This window comes from Periplaneta americana, chromosome 8 (genome assembly GCF_040183065.1).
Source record: "Periplaneta americana isolate PAMFEO1 chromosome 8, P.americana_PAMFEO1_priV1, whole genome shotgun sequence".
NCBI classification, from domain to species: Eukaryota; Metazoa; Arthropoda; class Insecta; order Blattodea; family Blattidae; genus Periplaneta; species Periplaneta americana.
Window position 1 is genome coordinate 12,534,572 of NC_091124.1, and position 21,290 is coordinate 12,555,861.

General features: G+C 36.5%; 2 protein-coding genes across 3 annotated transcripts in view; one reads left to right on the plus strand and one right to left on the minus strand.

Moving 5' to 3' along the window:
• The window catches only part of LOC138704492 (hydroxylysine kinase), a 54,769-nt gene that overhangs the window by 8,928 nt on the left and 24,551 nt on the right, over positions 1-21,290 (minus strand). For both annotated transcript variants that reach the window (XM_069832414.1, XM_069832415.1), the window contains exons 3-6: positions 16,008-16,131; positions 15,856-15,924; positions 13,371-13,504; positions 3,746-3,920 (exon numbers count right to left, since the gene is read on the minus strand). In XM_069832414.1, coding sequence (XP_069688515.1) covers positions 3,746-3,920; positions 13,371-13,504; positions 15,856-15,924; positions 16,008-16,131 — 502 coding nt within the window. The remainder of the gene's footprint in view (positions 1-3,745; positions 3,921-13,370; positions 13,505-15,855; positions 15,925-16,007; positions 16,132-21,290) is intronic.
• Positions 5,031-5,639, plus strand: LOC138704357 (uncharacterized; the record flags this gene model as incomplete). The annotated part of the gene is made up of 2 exons (XM_069832196.1): positions 5,031-5,084; positions 5,589-5,639. Coding segments are annotated over 2 exons (105 nt in total), but the record flags the coding sequence as incomplete, so codon positions are not given.

Genomic DNA, 21,290 nt, shown 5'->3' on the forward strand with positions numbered 1-21,290 from the left:
TTTTTTAATAAGCTCCAAAAAGTACAGTTGTCGGCATAAATTCAACATATACAGGGTGTTTAAAAATATGGGGCATAATTTCAGGTATGTATTTCCCACATGTAGACAATCAAAATAGTTCATTACAACATGTGTACGGCAATGCTTCATTTCCGAGTTATGGCCTTCACAACATTGAAATTCACCGGAACGTTATGCCATCTCGTGTGAACTGTGCTTCATCTGTAAATAATACTAAGGCAGGAAGGTTCGGATTTACACCACACTGCTGCAATAACCACTGACAGAACCTAATTCGTGCAGGGTAATCTGCTGGTGACAGGGCCTGTACACGTTGCAAATGATAAGGATGCTGGTGACAGGGCCTGTACACGTTGCAAATGATAAGGATACAATTGATACTCTTTCAACAGTCTCCAGACAGTCGTATGAGGAACATTGACTTGCAACGCTACCCTTCGTGTGCTGATATGTTCACAGCCTCCAGAATCTCCTCCTGTACTTCTGGAGTTGTAGATTTGGTGGTCCCCTTCCCAAACCAGGAGAGTTCAATTTTCCATACTCGCACAGACGGTAATGGAGACGTACAAATGTCTTCCGATCTGGATATTGTGGCTGTGGGTACCTCTCCTGGTACAAACGACGAGCCAGCGCAACATTGCCATCCGCCTTACCGTACATGAAGTGTATCTCTGCCAGCTCTTGATTTGAATACATGTCGCACAGTCTAACGCCTACACAACACTGAATGTAACCTTCGCCTCGAAATGAACTGTCAGAGTGCCCTCTCAATGTCTCCTTTGACGGCAACGACCTGCGGAAAGAAAAACGTTCCGGTGAATTTGAATGTTGTGAAGGCCATAACTCGGAAATAAAGCATTTCCGGACACATATTGTAATGAAATATTTTGATTATCTACATGTGATAAATACATACCTGAAATTATGCCCCGTATTTTTAAACACCCTGTATATAAAGCACAATAATTCAATTAAAAGTATTCCAAATAATGTGATATACAAAAACGTGCATCGTAAGTAAGATTTAAAATATTGACGAGCTATATTTTAATGTAAAAATGCTTTTGATTGGAAAATAGATATTATAAATAATAGGGCTCAGAAACATTCCGTGATTATAAACTGCTATAATTTTGTAACTATGTATATTACAAAATTCATACCGGTGCCATTAGAAAGAACGGCTTGCAGAATTTCATGAGATGTGTAATTGTAATTGTTGGCGGAAAACAATAGATGGCACCATAAGAAAAAAAAAAGACTCTATTCCCGCTCTTTCGCTTGTCATTGTGGCATTGCTAGATAAAAGCAAATTGTGTTAAATAGTGTGCATGTTTACGTTCTAACTCACTGTGAATTCTGTAGCATTTAGAGAGTTATGGTGGGTACAGGAACTTAGTTTGTGTGTATTGGAATACCATAGCACACGGAGTGTAGTGAGAGTTCAGCGTGCCTTGAGGCGGGAGTTTCAACATGCGGCACCTACTGACAAGACGATTCTAATGTGGTGCAATTCTGGAAAAAGAACTAAGGAAGAGATAGTGAAGTACTTTATGTAGAGTGTAGCACTGTATGGAACAGGAACATGGACATTACGACGAAGTGAAGATAAAAGACTAGAAGCATTTGAAATGTCATATGAAGAAGAATTGAGCGTCTGAAATGGGCATACAGAATAAGAAAGAAAGCTGTGCTAGAAAGAGTGGGTGAAGAAAAAATAATGGTGAAACTTATCAGGAAGAGAAAAAGGAATTGACTGGGCCATTAACTAAGATGAAACTGCCTACTGAAGGATGCACTGGAATGAATGGTGAACGGGAGAAAAGTTGGGGGCAGAAGAAGATATCAGATGACAGAGAACATTAAGATACGTACATTGATAATAGGCTATGTGGAGACTAAGAAGAAGGCGGAAAATAGGGAAGATTAGAGAATGCTACGTTTGCAGTGAAAAACTTGCCCTTGGGCAGAACACATGAATGAATGAATGAATGAATGAATAAATGAAAGAACGAGCGTACAGGTTAATGGTATTGTCTAAGAAACATTTTTATAAGAGATTCAGTGATTCGAAGAGATGTTATTAGTATCATGTTAAGTTTATTTATACGAATAGTTAGGCCTGTATGTGTTCATATCACGGGAAAATACTCCACAGCTACTAAGTATCAAGAGCATATCTTTATGATAAGTTACCGCAGGTACTAGTATAAGCACCACAATAGTTATAATATTGTTATTGCATATTGCCGTTGTTCCTGCAATAACTCCTATGTGACATATTTATCGATTATCAGATTTTTCCTCTATTAAATAACTTAAATAGTGATAAGCAAATAATAAAATCTCCTATTACTTACTTACTTACTTACAAATGACTTTTAAGGAACCCGAAGGTTCATTGCCGCCCTCACATAAGCCCGCCAGCGGTCCCTATCCTGTGCAAGATTAATCCAGTCTCTATCATCATACCCCACCTCCCCCAAATCCATTTTAATATTATCCTCCCATCTACGTCTCGGCCTCCCTAAAGGTCTTTTCCCCTCCGGTCTCCCAACTAACACTCTATATGCATTTCTGGATTCGCCCATACGTGCTACATGCCCTGCCCATCTCAAACGTCTGGATTTTAAGTTCCTAATTATGTCAGGTGAAGAATACAATGCGTGCAGTTCTGTGTTGTGTAACTTTCTCCATTCTCCTGTAACTTCATCCCGCTTAGCCCCAAATATTTTCCTAAGAACCTTATTCTCAAACACCCTTAACCTATGTTCCTCTCTCAGAGTGAGAGTCCAAGTTTCACAACCATACAGAAGAACCGGTAATATAACTGTTTTATAAATTCTAACTTTCAGATTTTTGGACAGCAGACTGGATGATAAGAGCTTCTCAACCGAATAATAACACGCATTTCCCATATTTATTCTGCGTTTAATTTCCTCCCGAATGTCATTTATATTTGTTACTGTTGCTCCAAGATATTTGAATTTTTCCACCTCTTCGAAGGATAAATCTCCAATTTTTATATTTCCATTTCGTACAATATTCTGGTCACGAGACATAATCATATACTTTGTCTTTTCGGGATTTACTTCCAAACCGATCGCTTTACTTGCTTCAAGTAAAATTTCCGTGTTTTCCCTAATCGTTTGTGTATTTTGTCCTAACATATTCACGTCATCTGCATAGACAAGAAGCTGATGTAACCCGTTCAATTCCAAACCCTGCCTGTTATCCTGAACTTTCCTAATGGCATAAAATCTCCTATATGTAATTATATTTCTTTCTTTCGAAAATGTAAGAATTCACAATCTCCTATGCAGTACTGCCATAGAAGAATAGATGTGTTTTTTCTTCCTACTGAAAAATTTCATATTTTACACATAGGAGTTATTGCAGGAACAACGACGATATGATTTTTTAAGTTGGTTATTTAACGACGCTGTATCAACTACTAGGTTATTTAGCGTCGATGAGATTGATGATAGCGAGATGGTATTTGGCGAGATGAGGTCGAGGATTCGCCATAGATTACCTGGCATTCACCTTACGGTTGTGGAAAACCTCGGAAAAAACCCAACCAGGTAATCAGCCCAAGCGGATATCGAACCCGCGCCCGAGCGCAACTTCAGACCGGCAGGAAAGCGCCTTAAACGAGATGATAAAGTAAACTAACAAACCTCACATTACAGAAACCTCGAACTTAACTATTGCGCTCGCTTACCTTTCTCCAGAGTGTCAATGATCTCCACGACTTCAGTCTCGAAGGCGTCTATCACAGAATTGACCAGCGAACTCCTCTCAGAGTCCTTCACTGCGAATGTGAACCTCCTCAACAAAGGTAGGGACTCCAGCGACCACACGCTTTTATTACTGTCATATGCAGGATGAAAAAAGCCCTAAAAGAAAAAAATATATATATCTATACTTTGGAGACTTCGAAACCTGTTGGATAATATTTGTAAATTTTACATTTCCTTGTTAAACTTTTTACGAGTAAGAGCTATTAATTTTAACAAAACATAGCCGGTGTCATAAATACAACTTGCACTTTTTCATACATCTGTCACGTTTTGTAACACTTCAGTTCTTTTATCTTATCATTCCCGTTTTAAATTATTTTCGTGAACTATACATATTGTCCGCCGTTATGGCTTTGTGGATAGTTTGTTCGCTTTCCGACCAAGCGGTCGTGGATTGATTCCCGACGTGGGCAGTGACAGAGATTTATCTTCTATACACGAGACTGGGTGTTTGTCCCTTGCCATGTGTTGTCTCAGAGCGGCCCTTCACTGTACTAACCACGAGATCAGGAAGGCCCGCAATGTGTGCGTGAGAAGTGTTGGTCCATAGCTACATACCCTACACCGCATTGGATTGTAAGTGGTATAAAAGGAGAGGTTAAAAAGAAGGAAAGGGAGAGAAAAAGTGAAAAAGAGAAAATGGAAAGAAAGAGGAAAATAAAGACAATAAAGAGAAAAAAAAGAAAGAAAAATAAAGAGAAAAAGAAAAAAGAGGGAAAGTAAGAGAACAGAAAAGGAAGAGGAAAGTAAGAGAACAGAAAAGGAAGAGGAAAGTAAGAGAACAGAAAAGGAAGAGGAAAGTAAGAGAACAGAAAAGGAAGAGGAAAGTAAGAGAACAGAAAAGGAAGAGGAAAGTAAGAGAACAGAAAAGGAAGAGGAAAGTAAGAGAACAGAAAAGGAAGAGGAAAGTAAGAGAACAGAAAAGGAAGAGGAAAGTAAGAGAACAGAAAAGGAAGAGGAAAGTAAGAGAACAGGAAAGTAAGAGAACAGAAAAGAGGAAAGTAAGAGAACAGAAAAGAGGAAAGTAAGAGAAAAGAAAAGGAAGAGGAAAGTAAGAGAAAAGAAAAGGAAGAGGAAAGTAAGAGAAAAGAAAAGGAAGAGGAAAGTAAGAGAAAAGAAAAGGAAGAGGAAAGTAAGAGAAAAGAAAAGGAAGAGGAAAGTAAGAGAAAAGAAAAGGAAGAGGAAAGTAAGAGAAAAGAAAAGGAAGAGGAAAGTAAGAGAAAAGAAAAGGAAGAGGAAAGTAAGAGAAAAGAAAAGGAAGAGGAAAGTAAGAGAAAAGAAAAGGAAGAGGAAAGTAAGAGAAAAGAAAAGGAAGAGGAAAGTAAGAGAAAAGAAAAGGAAGAGGAAAGTAAGAGAAAAGAAAAGGAAGAGGAAAGTAAGAGAAAAGAAAAGGAAGAGGAAAGTAAGAGAAAAGAAAAGGAAGAGGAAAGTAAGAGAAAAGAAAAGGAAGAGGAAAGTAAGAGAAAAGAAAAGGAAGAGGAAAGTAAGAGAAAAGAAAAGGAAGAGGAAAGTAAGAGAAAAGAAAAGGAAGAGGAAAGTAAGAGAAAAGAAAAGGAAGAGGAAAGTAAGAGAAAAGAAAAGGAAGAGGAAAGTAAGAGAAAAGAAAAGGAAGAGGAAAGTAAGAGAAAAGAAAAGGAAGAGGAAAGTAAGAGAAAAGAAAAGGAAGAGGAAAGTAAGAGAAAAGAAAAGGAAGAGGAAAGTAAGAGAAAAGAAAAGGAAGAGGAAAGTAAGAGAAAAGAAAAGGAAGAGGAAAGTAAGAGAAAAGAAAAGGAAGAGGAAAGTAAGAGAAAAGAAAAGGAAGAGGAAAGTAAGAGAAAAGAAAAGGAAGAGGAAAGTAAGAGAAAAGAAAAGGAAGAGGAAAGTAAGAGAAAAGAAAAGGAAGAGGAAAGTAAGAGAAAAGAAAAGGAAGAGGAAAGTAAGAGAAAAGAAAAGGAAGAGGAAAGTAAGAGAAAAGAAAAGGAAGAGGAAAGTAAGAGAAAAGAAAAGGAAGAGGAAAGTAAGAGAAAAGAAAAGGAAGAGGAAAGTAAGAGAAAAGAAAAGGAAGAGGAAAGTAAGAGAAAAGAAAAGGAAGAGGAAAGTAAGAGAAAAGAAAAGGAAGAGGAAAGTAAGAGAAAAGAAAAGGAAGAGGAAAGTAAGAGAAAAGAAAAGGAAGAGGAAAGTAAGAGAAAAGAAAAGGAAGAGGAAAGTAAGAGAAAAGGAAAGGAAGAGGAAAGTAAGAGAAAAGGAAAGGAAGAGGAAAGTAAGAGAAAAGGAAAGGAAGAGGAAAGTAAGAGAAAAGGAAAGGAAGAGGAAAGTAAGAGAAAAGGAAAGGAAGAGGAAAGTAAGAGAAAAGGAAAGGAAGAGGAAAGTAAGAGAAAAGGAAAGGAAGAGGAAAGTAAGAGAAAAGGAAAGGAAGAGGAAAGTAAGAGAAAAGGAAAGGAAGAGGAAAGTAAGAGAAAAGGAAAGGAAGAGGAAAGTAAGAGAAAAGGAAAGGAAGAGGAAAGTAAGAGAAAAGGAAAGGAAGAGGAAAGTAAGAGAAAAGGAAAGGAAGAGGAAAGTAAGAGAAAAGGAAAGGAAGAGGAAAGTAAGAGAAAAGGAAAGGAAGAGGAAAGTAAGAGAAAAGGAAAGGAAGAGGAAAGTAAGAGAAAAGGAAAGGAAGAGGAAAGTAAGAGAAAAGGAAAGGAAGAGGAAAGTAAGAGAAAAGGAAAGGAAGAGGAAAGTAAGAGAAAAGGAAAGGAAGAGGAAAGTAAGAGGAAAGGAAAGGAAGAGGAAAGAAAAGGAAGAGGAAAGAAAAGGGAGAGGAAAGTAAGAGAACAGAAAAGGGAGAGGAAAGTAAGAGAACAGAAAAGGGAGAGGAAAGTAAGAGAACAGAAAAGGGAGAGGAAAGTAAGAGAACAGAAAAGGGAGAGGAAAGTAAGAGAACAGAAAAGGGAGAGGAAAGTAAGAGAACAGAAAAGGGAGAGGAAAGTAAGAGAACAGAAAAGGGAGAGGAAAGTAAGAGAACAGAAAAGGGAGAGGAAAGTAAGAGAACAGAAAAGGGAGAGGAAAGTAAGAGAACAGAAAAGGGAGAGGAAAGTAAGAGAACAGAAAAGGGAGAGGAAAGTAAGAGAACAGAAAAGGGAGAGGAAAGTAAGAGAACAGAAAAGGGAGAGGAAAGTAAGAGAACAGAAATGGGAGAGGAAAGTAAGAGAACAGAAATGGGAGAGGAAAGTAAGAGAACAGAAAAGGGAGAGGAAAGTAAGAGAACAGAAAAGGGAGAGGAAAGTAAGAGAACAGAAAAGGGAGAGGAAAGTAAGAGAACAGAAAAGGGAGAGGAAAGTAAGAGAACAGAAAAGGGAGAGGAAAGTAAGAGAACAGAAAAGGGAGAGGAAAGTAAGAGAACAGAAAAGGGAGAGGAAAGTAAGAGAACAGAAAAGGGAGAGGAAAGTAAGAGAACAGAAAAGGGAGAGGAAAGAAAAGGAAGAGGAAAGGAAAGGAAGACGCAAGTAAGAGAACAGAAAAGGAAGAGAAAAGAAAAGGAAGAGGAAAGTAGAGAACAGAAAAGAGGAATGTAAGAGAAAAGAAAAGGAAGAGGAAAGAAAAGGAAGAGGAAAGTAAGAGAACAGAAAAGGAAGAGGAAAGAAAGAGAAAAGAAAAGGAAGAAGAAAGAGAAAAGAAAAAAAGAAGAAGAAAGAAAAGAAAAGGCAAGGCAATGAAAAAGACAGAAGAAGAGAAATGAAGAAAGACAGGAAAAGAGAAAGGGGGAAAAGATTGGAAAAGAATGAGAACGAGGAAAGATAAAAAAGAAGGGAAGATAAAAAGAAAGAAGGAGAAAAATAAAGGAAGACAAAAAGAAAAAGAGTTTAAGGAAGAAAGAAAGAACAATAGAGAGAAAAAAAGAGACTATAAATCAAAAGCAATATAAATATGAAATCACTCGCTATGCTTCCAAACAAAGGACCATTTTTCTTCTTAATAGCATACAAAGTGTATTGTTTGTATTCTAGTCAACTTATATTTTTATTACATATTTATTTGTTTGAACAATCAAATAATTTTGGCAGACTCTGAAAGTAATTTACACCGAGCTGTACAGACTGGGCGAAGAGTTCCATTATACTTTTTTATTATTCCAGCAAAACAAATCTCTACATATAAAATATGTTGGTGATACTCGCATGACATCTGGAGGATGTATTTCTATGTGTAACCATGGCGGGATATATCTGACGTACGTGAGGGAAATCATAACACAAGGGAATTCCCAGCCATCCCAAGAGTGAAAATGGCAAGGCGAATACGAGAGTTTTCAGTCTGGAGGAGAGACTTACAGCTTCTATGTGGCTTCACAAGCTGACCCATACTGGAAAAACTATGGGTAACTTCATGGAGGCATATATCATACGCTATCGAAATCTATTTCTGTTAATTCATTGATAGTTACAGGGCGAAAAGATTTATTTAATTTCCAAGTCTTCCTTCATCTGGTCTCACACTGTTGATCGCTGCACTTGCAATCAACTTGTTTTTATCGGAGATCGATCCACTGACTCGGTGGCGACAGCACCAGTTACCCGCTCAGTGGAAGGTCACCCACTTCGCTTCGGATCTTTAATAATCCCGTGCCGAAAACTTGTCTCACTTCAGCAAGTTATTTCTGCTCGTTGTCGCCGTACCAATATCGGCCCTGAAATCATCGTGGTTTTTCCGGTATGTGGCCTCTCACGAAAGCCACAAGTCTCTCCTAGACACGAATACTCCTGTATTCTTCTCTCCATCTTTCACTCTTGAAACGCCTGGAAATTTCCATGTGTAACAGTTTCTCTCAGGTCCGCCAAATATCTGCCGTCATGATCACACCTCCAAATATGTCCGTTAGGCGTCGTACGAGTACCACAGACATTTTTCATGCACATATGGATTCATCCATGCACAGATTTTAAAATGGTTTAGTGGGACTTTTCTCCCACCTCTGCACAGTCTGCACACAAAGTCCGTATACACTTTCATTAAATTAAATTATATTATCTATATAAATTCAATGGAAGAGTCCATAATCGTACCTATCTTTAAGAAGGGGGACAAGACTAACTGTAGTAACTTTCGAGGAATATCACTTTTGTTGACGTCGTACAAAATTTTGTCCAGTATTCTTTTGAGAAGATTAACTCCATATGTAGATGAAATTATTGGGGATCATCAGTGTGGTTTTAGGCGTAATAGATCGACTATTGACCAGATATTTTGTATTCGACAGATAATGGAGAAAAATGGGAGTACAGTGCATCAGTTATTCATAGATTTCAAAAAGGCGTATGACTCGGTTAAGAGAGAAGTTTTATATGATATTCTTATTGAATTTGGTATTCCCAAGAAACTAGTTCGATTAATTAAAATGTGTTTCAGTGAAACGTACAGCAGAGTTCGTATAGGTCAGTTTCTGTCAGATGCGTTTCCAATTCACTGCGGGCTAAAGCAAGGAGATGCACTATCAACTTTACTTTTTAACTTTGCTCTAGAGTATGCCATTAGGAAAGTCCAGGACAACAGAGAGGGTTTGGAATTACATCAGCTGCTTGTCTATGCGGATGACGTGAATATGTTAGGAGAAAATCCACAAACGATTAGGGAAAACACGGGAAATTTACTGGAAGCAAGTAAAGAGATAGGTTTGGAAGTAAATCCCGAAAAGACAAAGTATATGATTATGTCTCGTGACCAGAATATTGTACGAAATTGAAATATAAAAATTGGAAATTTATCTTTTGAAGAGGTGGAGAAGTTCAAATATCTGGGAGCAACAGTAACAAATATCAATGATACTCGGGAGGAAATTAAACACAGAATAAATATGGGAAATGCGTGTTATTATTCGGATGAGAAACTTTTATCATCCAGTCTGCTGTCCAAAAATCTGAAAGTTAGAATTTATAAAACAGTTATATTACCGGTTGTTCTGTATGGTTCTGAAACTTGGACTCTCACTTTGAGAGAGAAACATAGGTTAAGGGTCTTTGAGAATAAGGTGCTTAGGAAAGTATTTGGGGCTAAGAGGGATGAAGTTACAGGAGAATGAAGAAAGTTACACAACGCAGAGCTGCACGCATTGTATTCTTCACCTGACATAATTAGGAACATTAAATCCAGACGTTTGAGATGGGCAGGGCATGTAGCACGTATGGGCGAATCCAGAAATGCATATAGAGTGTTAGTTGGGAGGCCGGAGGGAAAAAGACCTTTGGGGAGGCCGAGACGTAGATGGGAAGATAATATTAAAGTGGATTTGAGGGAGGTGGAATATGATGGTAGAGACTGGATTAATCTTGCTCAAGATAGGGACCAATGGCGGGCTTATGTGAGGGCGGCAATGAACCTCCGGGTTTCTTAAAAGCCAGTCAGTAAGTAAGTATATTAAATTCAAGCTGACGGGCCATGTTCGTGCTGGTGAGGTTGACACATTGCTGTCCATTGTTGACATTCTGAGAATCTTAATGCGTTGCAGCATTTTTAGTTTGTAGTTAGTTGAAGGAATGGCTGACACAAGTGAATACACGATTGAGTTTATATACGTCATTATTAGCTGTTAAAGAAACCGTTCCCTCCACTATGACCAAATACCCGAATGTGAAGTGGAAAAGAATATGGAAAATCTTCACACTACCAAATATTTCAACTGATTGGAAAACAAGTGCATATAAAGTAGTAAATGATATTGTTCCAACAGAAGCAAAAAAGTACCACCATAACATCACGCACTCGCCTCTATGTGAACACTGTGGCAGTTTTGATACTCTTCACCATCGATTAACAACATGCCGACCTGTAGTATGGTCTTGGTTGTGTCGAAAATTAATAAATGCCTCTCACACGGACAACCCGAACGACGTTCGAAGGATGGTACTTCAACTGGAAATGCCCACCCACAGCAATAAATTCGCACTAACATGGATAATTATGGGATACTTACACTACATGATCGGTGACAACAATCCAACGATAGCTGGACTACAAAAGTTACTAATGGAAGCTGAAAGGAAACTGAGAAGAAAAGGACGTAACAATTTGTTAATAATTGAAAATAAGAAAAACATTCTTAGTATATGAAAATAAAACTCAGGAATTTGTATAAAAAGATATGGCGATTATGTGAATAATTGAAGCCTCCAAAAATTATTTAAGATCGAATATATTTTAGTATTACAATATTTGGTTTCATATGTTCATATACTGTCTAAATAAATGTCATAGTTTGGCAGATTTTATCGTAGTACAATCTTAAAAATGTATTTTTTTCTTTTCGTGTGTGTGTTTGTTTTTGTGTGTGTGTGTTTGTTTTTGTGTGTGTGTGTTTGTTTTTGTGTGTGTGTGTTTGTTTTTGTGTGTTTGTGTTTGTGTGTGTTTGTGTTTGTTTGTGTGTGTTTGTGTGTGTTTGTGTTTGTTTGTGTGTGTTTGTTTGTGTGTGTTTGTGTGTGTTTGTGTTTGTTTGTGTGTGTTTGTGTGTGTTTGTGTTTGTTTGTGTGTGTTTGTGTTTGTTTGTGTGTGTGTTTGTGTTTGTTTGTTTGTGTTTGTGTTTGTTTGTGTTTGTTTGTGTTTGTTTGTGTTTGTTTGTGTGTGTTTGTGTTTGTTTGTGTGTGTTTGTTTGTGTGTGTTTGTTTGTGTGTGTTTGTGTTTGTTTGTGTGTGTTTGTGTTTGTTTGTGTGTGTTTGTGTTTGTTTGTGTGTGTTTGTGTTTGTTTGTGTGTGTTTGTGTGTGTTTGTGTTTGTTTGTGTGTGTTTGTGTTTGTTTGTGTGTGTTTGTGTGTTTGTGTGTGTTTGTGTGTGTTTGTGTTTGTTTGTGTTTGTTTGTGTTTGTTTGTGTGTGTTTGTGTTTGTTTGTGTGTGTTTGTGTTTGTTTGTGTGTGTTTGTGTTTGTTTGTGTGTGTTTGTGTTTGTTTGTGTGTGTTTGTGTTTGTTTGTGTGTGTTTGTGTTTGTTTGTGTTTGTTTGTGTGTGTTTGTGTTTGTTTGTGTTTGTTTGTGTTTGTTTGTGTGTGTTTGTGTTTGTGTGTGTTTGTGTTTGTTTGTGTGTGTTTGTGTTTGTTTGTGTGTGTTTGTGTTTGTTTGTGTGTGTTTGTGTGTTTGTGTTTGTGTTTTTGTGTTTGTGTTTGTGATAAAATGTTTATTATATAATTAATGTGTCACAAGATCTCGGGTATTATAGTGTAAATAGTATTATATAACTCATGTCATATATCATGTAAAAATTGTACGTGACAAATAAACGTGTAAAAAAAAATTGAGGAACGTTTGGTGGCCGGTGTGGGTCTATGGGCGTCACGTTAATGGCAAATCATTTAGAAATGTCATGGACGAGTTCGTTGCGCGGTTTGAAAAGGCAGCACCGATAAGGAAGACTTTGTTGTTGTGGGAAAAGAAAGCTTTCACAACGGACGCCGATAAGTGGAAGACCATCCACTGCTGCTGAAGTGGGAATACCAGAATCAACCATCAGGAAACACATGACATTGAACCTGAAATTGAAGTGTTGGCGTACATTGAATGATAATGAATTATTAGAAGGTGATTTGGAGAGACGTGTGGACGCTTGTGGTCGAATGGTGCAAAAATGTCTAATAATCACTCAGCAGGCAAAGATACTGTTTTCTGACGAATGCACGATTTATCGCAGCTCCCGCTGATGAACTGTAAAATGCGGTGCACGTAGTTTTCCAAACAGTGACACCAAGAATGTGGTTAACATGAACAAGAGAACATGGCGTGCATTCGACTATGCAGAGACAGAGGGACACATACTGATGATTTGGATTCCTAAGAGATACAGTACGTTGCGCCTTTTGTAATGTGTATACAAACTGTAATGTAATGTGTATACGGACTTAGTGCGCACACTGTACATAAATTATAGATAATTTCTAATCAATACAACTTGAAAATGCCCATCAATAAAACAAAAATCATAGCTTATATCAGATAATATGCACTCAGATGCAAAATACCGATAAAATGACGCATTATCAAGTAAATTCTTTTGATTACTTAGCCTGCAGTCTCCCTTTCACCACAGTCTAGTATATACAGTCACGAAGCTCAATACGTAGTAAATATGCATCCATAGATAGTTGCTAACCACTAGGATCGCTAATATCGCCTCATTACAGACAATGCGGCACAATCTATTGTTCCTAGCACTCTCACAACTCAAGCTTCGTGACTGTATATACTAGACTGTTTTCACTCTTTCAAGAGGCACGAAATACATCATTCTCTTCAGAAGTTTTCTCTTAATAACAAAGCTGCTCAGCCGCAACTTTAGCAGTGCATGAAATTTATGGTCGTGAGATCGAACCCTGACTTGGCTATGATGTTTGTCCCTAATCAATACGACGTCCTGCAGTGATGAAGGTTAGGACCGATCTTTCCCATGCTCCCGTGAAGCTGTGTCTCTTTTCTCTCTGTTCTGGCTTCGAAATTGCTTTGCGGAGAAAACATCTTAACCGGTTGGTGCAGTCGAGGATTACTAGACAGTTGATAGGTACAACGAACCGAATTCTAATTACTCGTATATTGAGTAAAATAATGAAATAATGTTACCTTGAGCTCCTCGTCGACGAGTCCGACAAACTTGCCGATATTGTAAAACATCTGCTCTGTGCATGGCACCTGGTTCATAATCTGGCCTGGCTGGTACGTGAGTAGGCGAACTATGTGTTTGTTACCTTTAAGTCCTATGGCAATAAAATGTATTGTATAATTTACATCGTAAAGAATAGTGCATCTAAACGAAAAGTTTACCTCCAACTATGAATAATTATCACTCAGTAATACATAATATATCATGTAATGAATTAACAAATAATTACTGTAATTGCCCACATCTAGCATCTTACACACAAGTCAAATGTTTAGGAATTATTATGTATAAATATTTACGTTGGGATAAACAAATTCATTTTATGTGTACAAGTATAAGAAAGACAATTTATAAATTCATAATACTTCGAAATTTTATCACTAAGAGAGCATTGACAATAATATATTTAGCTTCAGTACACTCATTAATACAATATGGTATAATAAATTGGGGTGGAGTAGCATCATTTGTACTTAATTCATTAATTTTATTACACAGAAGATTAATAAAAATTTGTCAGCTAAAAATATGGATTACCCAACAAATTCAATTTATACAAATTTTAAACTATTAACTATTGAAGAAATTTATAAATATAGTTTACTAACTTACTACCACAGAAATCAAATAAAACAAATCTAATAGACATGAATATCGTACTCGAAGACAAAAGTTTACTTTCCCATTAATTGAGCCTAAATGTCATACAAGTGCAGCACTTGAACATGGTGCTAGTTTCGGCCCGAAACTTTGTAATAATATTACAAACCATTTTCCATATTTGAAATATTTTAAAATTGAAGCTTTTAGAAAAGAAATATGTAAAATTATGATGACATATAAAATTAACAAATGTATGTATTTTTTTTACCTTTTATTTCTGTCGACTATATTCATGTTTTTATTGAATATCACTGGCTTCTGTCTGAGTGTCAATTTATATTAAATGTGTTTTTTCTCTCTTTTTCTCTTTCTTCTTTTTTGCTCTTGTGTGTTATTTATGGTTTGAATTAAGTTACTTATTTAGTAAGCTGTCCTTGTAAATTTTATGTTATATTATTGGCTAAGACTAATAATTATTGTAATTAATTATAGCTAGTTAAATAAAATAAAATTTAAAAAAAAATTAAAATTAAAATTCTTCTCGCCGTACCCATTTGCACTGATGATGAAACCTATGTACAGTTTCGAAAGTTTGAAAATGTTAATTTCCAGGGTACTTTGGAATACCCAGAAGCCTACTTCTGAATACCTTCACCGCCAAAGCCTAAAAACTCATATGTACTTCCCTTATTTATTTGACGTGACACTCCATTCATATCCGTAGAGTGAACATAGACACGCAGGAACCATAGACATTTGAATTAGCACCGTATTCATATCTGTAGCGAGTGAATTCTTCGAGATTTCACTCGTCTGCTATAGAATCAGCAATGGGGGGGGGGGGAATAGTGACGGTGTCAATTGTCATGGCAACGTGATGTTTAATAGCACAAATTTTGTGCGAGATCGTGCGTATTTGCATGTTTTCCGCACAGAACCAATACGCGGTAAGTGTGAAATATCACATTCAGTATTCCCAACGTAACACACATAACAATTTCCCTCTGCTTACCGCTTAAGCGCGACATTCATTTTACTGCTTTAGGCTTTTAACATATTATTTTTAGAGACGTTTAACATAGTAATAATTATAAATTGGAAACTTACCACTGCAATTTCACCTAAATTGCACTGTTAATTATTGTTTTTAAATATTTGCAAAAATTAAGTAAAGTCTACTACTCCACGAAAGCTATTGTATTCCTGATACAAGTAACATTAAGGAAGCCGTGAAAAAATCAACAAGACTCCAGATGCCGATGTTATTACTGCAATATGTTATATAAATAATATTGTTAAAATATTAAAATGAAAAATAAATCATTACATAACCTTACCGTTTGTTTTAAGTTCGCATTTATAGACTGGGGGGAAAAAAAAGACAGACGTATATCACGGCCTGCTGAAGTATACGAGTAGATATTTTTGTTTTCTAAAGTTGCCGTCATTAAACAGAAACCAAGATGGAGATTTCATTGCAACTAATTAGAAATTCGTCTTTCAGGTAGGTAATAAACGATCTTCGCACAAAATAATGTACGATACACGAGCGGTATGTTTGTTTTCATGTTCTCGGAAATTAAAAAAGCTCAACTACGTTTCGCTTTTTCAATCTTTTCCTCGAACATGAAAACGTCAACATACCGCTCTTGTAACGTATATTACTATTCCCGAGTACTGCATGCTGCCTAACGTACCTACAGAAAGCATTAGTATGTAATCCATGGAAATAGCCGTAGGTCTACATATGATGCAATTAAATTAAATTTGTTAGAAAAGAAAGCAATGGAGAAAGAGTACCACCTCATAATCCCTCAGCATTCTCTGTACGAATGCACAAACCTTCTTCCAGAGAATAGTAATTTCCTGAAAGGTTTTTGACGGGCTGCGGGCAAGTCACTCCTCGAGCTCCTGCAACATGTCCATCAAATTTATCAGTGGTGTGTCTTACAGAAATATACTAGTTCCCATTTTCAATACAGATCCAACGTTACCTAGATATAAAGCCATTTCTGTCTGCGCGTCTACGTAAGAAGTGTTCTGTGAATCTAGAGAATTTATCACCTTCAGAACGTACCCATGAGGCCAGACATCAGAATCTTCGTCGTATTCTTCAATCTGCAATCGAAAAGACATATTGTTGCTACTTAGTTCCATTTACACGCTCGTGCACTTTATTACTACTGGTTCCCACATGCAACTTGCGCGAAATATCTGTATTGTGGAGACCTCTGATGAATTAACTGTATAATTCCGTGTACAGGTATTAAACATTAGCATTCTTACTAATAAACCATGTATAGTTTTTATACGAGACTTATGCAGAGTTGAGACAGAAAACGTTACTAATAAACCGTGAATAAGCTATGGACGTATAAACAGGCTGTAACTATAAAATGGGAATTACTTTTCAGTAGTTATATACACGAAACCCCTTGTTTAAGCGTTGTATTTAGGGAAAAAATGGCCGTCCCTTTAACAGCTGTTCGTATCGACTGTCATTTTATGATGATGTTTACCTTGTAACCACAGAACAACAAACCAAAGATCATAGCATTATTAGAATAATATTGCTGTAGCTTGTACTCTTTGACCAAAATGTAGTGTGGTAATCGATTAGAGCCAGTTGTACTATCGATATTTAACACGCCACACTAGAGCGCTCTACCGGATCCAGTAGAGAACCTCACATATTCTATTACCTTTCGTAACGAAGTAATGACGAAACTATGACGTAGCTTGTAACAGTTATACCGTTATACACGACGTATGTACTGGGTGTTCAGTTCAAAATGTGTCATGGCTCGCTGTATGTCGTCATGTGGCTAGTCGATGAATCTAGAAAATTCAATCTTCCTACACTTCCGCAGAGGCGTATTACCTAACTGCGAGAGAAGTTGCCTAGCAAGTACGGCGTTCATTCTGAAGATTACTTACCGATACTTACGGTAACGCCAGTAGTGGCAAGAATGTGAACTGTTTGGAAACACGTACTGAAGTGAGTTTTTTTCTTACTGTCGGGATATGGGGAGAGGGTTAAGACGATTACTTACTTATTTGTTGACATCAAGTTAATGTCAACAAATACGTAAGTCAACATGGACACGGAGCATTTTGATTTGTGTTGTGGAATGTTACCATACGCAACCGATGATAACAAATACCCTGCGTACGACTTGCCGGCGCAAAACACAGTTCGAAAGAGGTTATGGTAGCACACAGACCGTACAGACCGCCATCTGTTGCTACGACATTCAAGTTATACCGTACACGTTCTCAAGTTCAGATTGAAGAACGCCTTAAATAATAGGCAACTTCTCTAACATATAAGCTGAAACTCGCTTCAAATCGGTGACCCAACAACAGTGACGTCATGACACACTTTGAAATGAACACTCAGTAGTGATTATTAGTAAGGAATTTACACACGACTTATAAACGAGCTACTCATTGTATAAGTATAAGACAGTTAAACGTCTATATAGAGTTTTTATTAGTAAGACCGTGAAACACTAACATTAAAAATACAGGCTATTAAACTATTCAAAATAGAAATAACGTATGTTATACAATTAGGTTATTAATAAATAACCAGTGTCTGTGTTGTAAAATACAACATCATAGTTAAAATACAAGGCAATATTAAAAACCGGCCATTACTTATTAATATTGAACCAGTCCGTGTTTATTCCAAATCAGTTACATTGTATGACGATAGAAAACAGATACTGTTAATATACAGGGCGGAAGTGAAATAACCCTGCAGATTGAAAGGGGCGATAGGGTACACGTAAAGAAGTACAAAACCTATATTACATTTCGTGATTAAATGCATAGCTAATTAGAAAATTAAGTTGAAAGTATCAGCAGTCTGGCAACATCGCCGCTAACACAGTCGTCTTTCTTCTCTTAATAAAGATGTATGAGGTCAACGAACTCAGTTCTGTCCCTCCCTTTCTCGCTGCGACGTTGTAATCTCCGCGCATCGTTCAATGCCCTTGAAATTAAATTAAATTAAATTTACACGAAAACCGTCCACGCTATTGAAATATGTCGCAAGGATAAATGATTCTTTATTAGAATTTCTATCTATATGGACAAAAATCACGATTCTACTCCCAATAGTTACTGAATATGAGAATGTTAAACATTTGGGGGGAAAAAAAATATTTTCCCCAAATGTTTTAACACCCTCTCATTCGATGACTAATGCGAGTAAGATGGTGATTTTTGTCTATGTAGATAGAAAGCCTAATAAATAATAATTTATCCGTTTGGCGTATTTCAATAGCGTGGACGGTTTGCGTGTAAATTTAATTTTAAACCACCAATTTCAATCCACTGAACGAAGCGTGCAGATTGCAACGTCGTAGCTGGAGAGGGAGGTGAAATGTAGCTCACCTAGCGAGACAGACCTAAGTTCGTTGACCTCTTACACCTATACAGGGCTCCTACGAAAGACCTTTAGTTAAAAAAAAAAACTTCTCACAGAATGGAATTTACGCCAAATGCTTTTCTTGGACATATCCATCTTCATTTCTTTGAGTTTCAATGCGGAAACGCAAGTATCAATGTCAATACGATCAGCGGTTTTTTTCATGTGGGAGTAAAGTAGTAGATAATTTCAGGTCATCGCAGATTGTTGGTAAGAATATGACATTTTGGAGTGTATTAGATACCAGTAAATGCAGAACATCATTATGGCCACGTTAAAACGCTAGCATAATAATCTTCAATCAGTGACGTATTTATTGGCCATAAGCTTGTAATACTCGCTGAAGATCAGAGATTAAGTTATTTAATATATTTTCTCACGTATTTTCAACAGTAGAGGCTGTTGTGGGGAACCCATTGAGATGCTGAAAATGAGGCGAATGCTGTAGCAGAGTTGTAGAATCGTATAATATAAATCGTAAATAAAATCATTCATCGAAAATCATTAGCTGTTTCAACGTTTTATTCGTTGCTGGTTGTGGGAAATAAACTAACTCATGTCAGCAAGGAATTTAATGTCCTACTTTTCGTACGGCCAACGCCTGGATTTTTAATAAGTCTGGACTATCTACATCTGAATGGGGTAAACTGCCTCAAAATGAATGCCAATTTAGCAGCAGTTAGAGGAGTACCTGGTCGCTCTTTGGACGGATCTCAGTGCAGACATGGCTGCACTGAAACCCTTGCCCACGACCAAGGTCAGTGTAACAGAGGTTTACTCCTCTGAAATCCCAAACACCATCATCTTCGATCCTTAATAAATTGCAACTGCTTTAAGAAAAAAGTCTTGGATAGTAGAAGAGCAAGTTTTTTGCCTTTCTACTAATGGCTCCTCTAGACGTACTGACATCATAGCATATTCCCAGACTACCAAGAAAGGATATATAATTGATCCTACCATAAGGATTGAAACGGGGAGTAGCCAGCCGGAGGATGTCAATAAAGAAAAGATCAACATTTATCTGCCAACAGTTGATTAGGTACTTCAAAGCAAAATACCAGCTTGAAGACATTGAGGTGATTGGTCTTCTTATTGGAGCTCGTGGTATGATTCCCAAGTTCTTTGAAAGCTTCAGGAAGACTTTTGAACTACCACAGACACTTACTGCTGACATCATAACTTCAGTTTTGAAACGCTCTTGCCAAATTCTGAGTCATCATATTCACTCTGTTTAATTTTTTTCTTCACTTTAAAATTCATGTATGTTTATTTTAATTTTCTTTCTACAAAATTTATGTAAACATTTAATATTGTAAAATTCATGTAGGAGAGTATACTGAGTTCTTCTGGGCTACCTCCAATGGGAGGCAGTTGTTATTGTTGTTATTATTATTATTGTTATTATTATTGTTATTATTATTATTATTATTATTATTATTATTATTATTATTATTATTATCTGTACTTCATAGCGTTTACGAATCTGATCGATTAAACCAAAAGAAATACAAATTATTTGATATAGTTTAAATACGCAGAATATGAAGCATGACTCAATTAATTAATAATGCCTCTACCTAGGATAATTAGCGAATCACACATACATATCTACACCACACCGCTATTATATCTGAAAAAACTCACACCACTTGATTTATAACTATAAAAGTATTTCATTTTTAATAACAATATTATTTATGTCTTACATAAGATTTGTAGCTTTTATTGACATACCGTTACTCAGAAAATTATAGAAATTAAGATCTAATGAAAGTTATTCTCTACGTTTACTTGCATAACCTCAAAAGGTTTCATTTTCATATCATCAATAATGGTATTAATGTGAATCATTAGTGACAATAATACACCGTACAATTACCTGTAATATTTCATTTTTAATGGAAATAATGTCAACAAACCATACTGAGTTTTGTAGTTTTTAATAACTGTACTAAGAAAATTACACAACAGGGAATCAGAACTGTAAATTTTATTCATGATAATATAACCTTCGTAATAAGTTTTGAAATTTTTAGTAACCAATATGGAGACAAATGAAGATCGATCTATTGGCATTATATCAGAGAATCTGTTGGCAATTCTGGAATCATAGCATCCATTATCTATACATTTAATTTGAAATGTGGCGGAAAATTTTATGAAAACTATACATCCTGGGAGGTTGTGTGATGTCTCATTCGAAAGCTAATAATATTAATATTGCGGGAACATCTAAATGGTTTGTAGCGAAGTTCATAAAAAGCTTTACATATAAAAAATATGTACGACCGTCGCAGTAAAGCGTATACCGTAGGACATCTTGCAGTCCGTTTCGTAGTGTTGTGCAGAGGGCCGTGGTTCACGTAATGTACTTTATCTTCATTTAAGTTATTAATACAGCTTTTTGAGGCATTTTGAAGGTCATAAATGGTGTCAGTAATGTGGGGCTTTGTGTATAGGAAAGGCTACGTTTCGAATAATGAAATTTCAAACAATAAAACATCGTATTTCCTTAAAACGTTCATAAATTTAGTTATCGATTATCGAAGCCTTCTGTACATGCGAGATGTTGACGTCACAATATCATGCTTTTCGAGACCTCGATAATATTGATTTGTTTATCTTTCAACTGTCACGTATTTTTTTCGTGCTTCAATATTGTACATGTGTTTTTTATCTGGTGTTACTAAAAAGTAATAGTGTTATGTTGTGAATTTAGTTCTTCGTTATTAGTTCATAATTATGAGTGTAGCTGGTCGACCAAGAAAATGTGGTAGAACGTTTAGAAATGTAAGTGCATTAAGAACTCATAAACGACTATGTAGAAAATGATGTTTGTAAC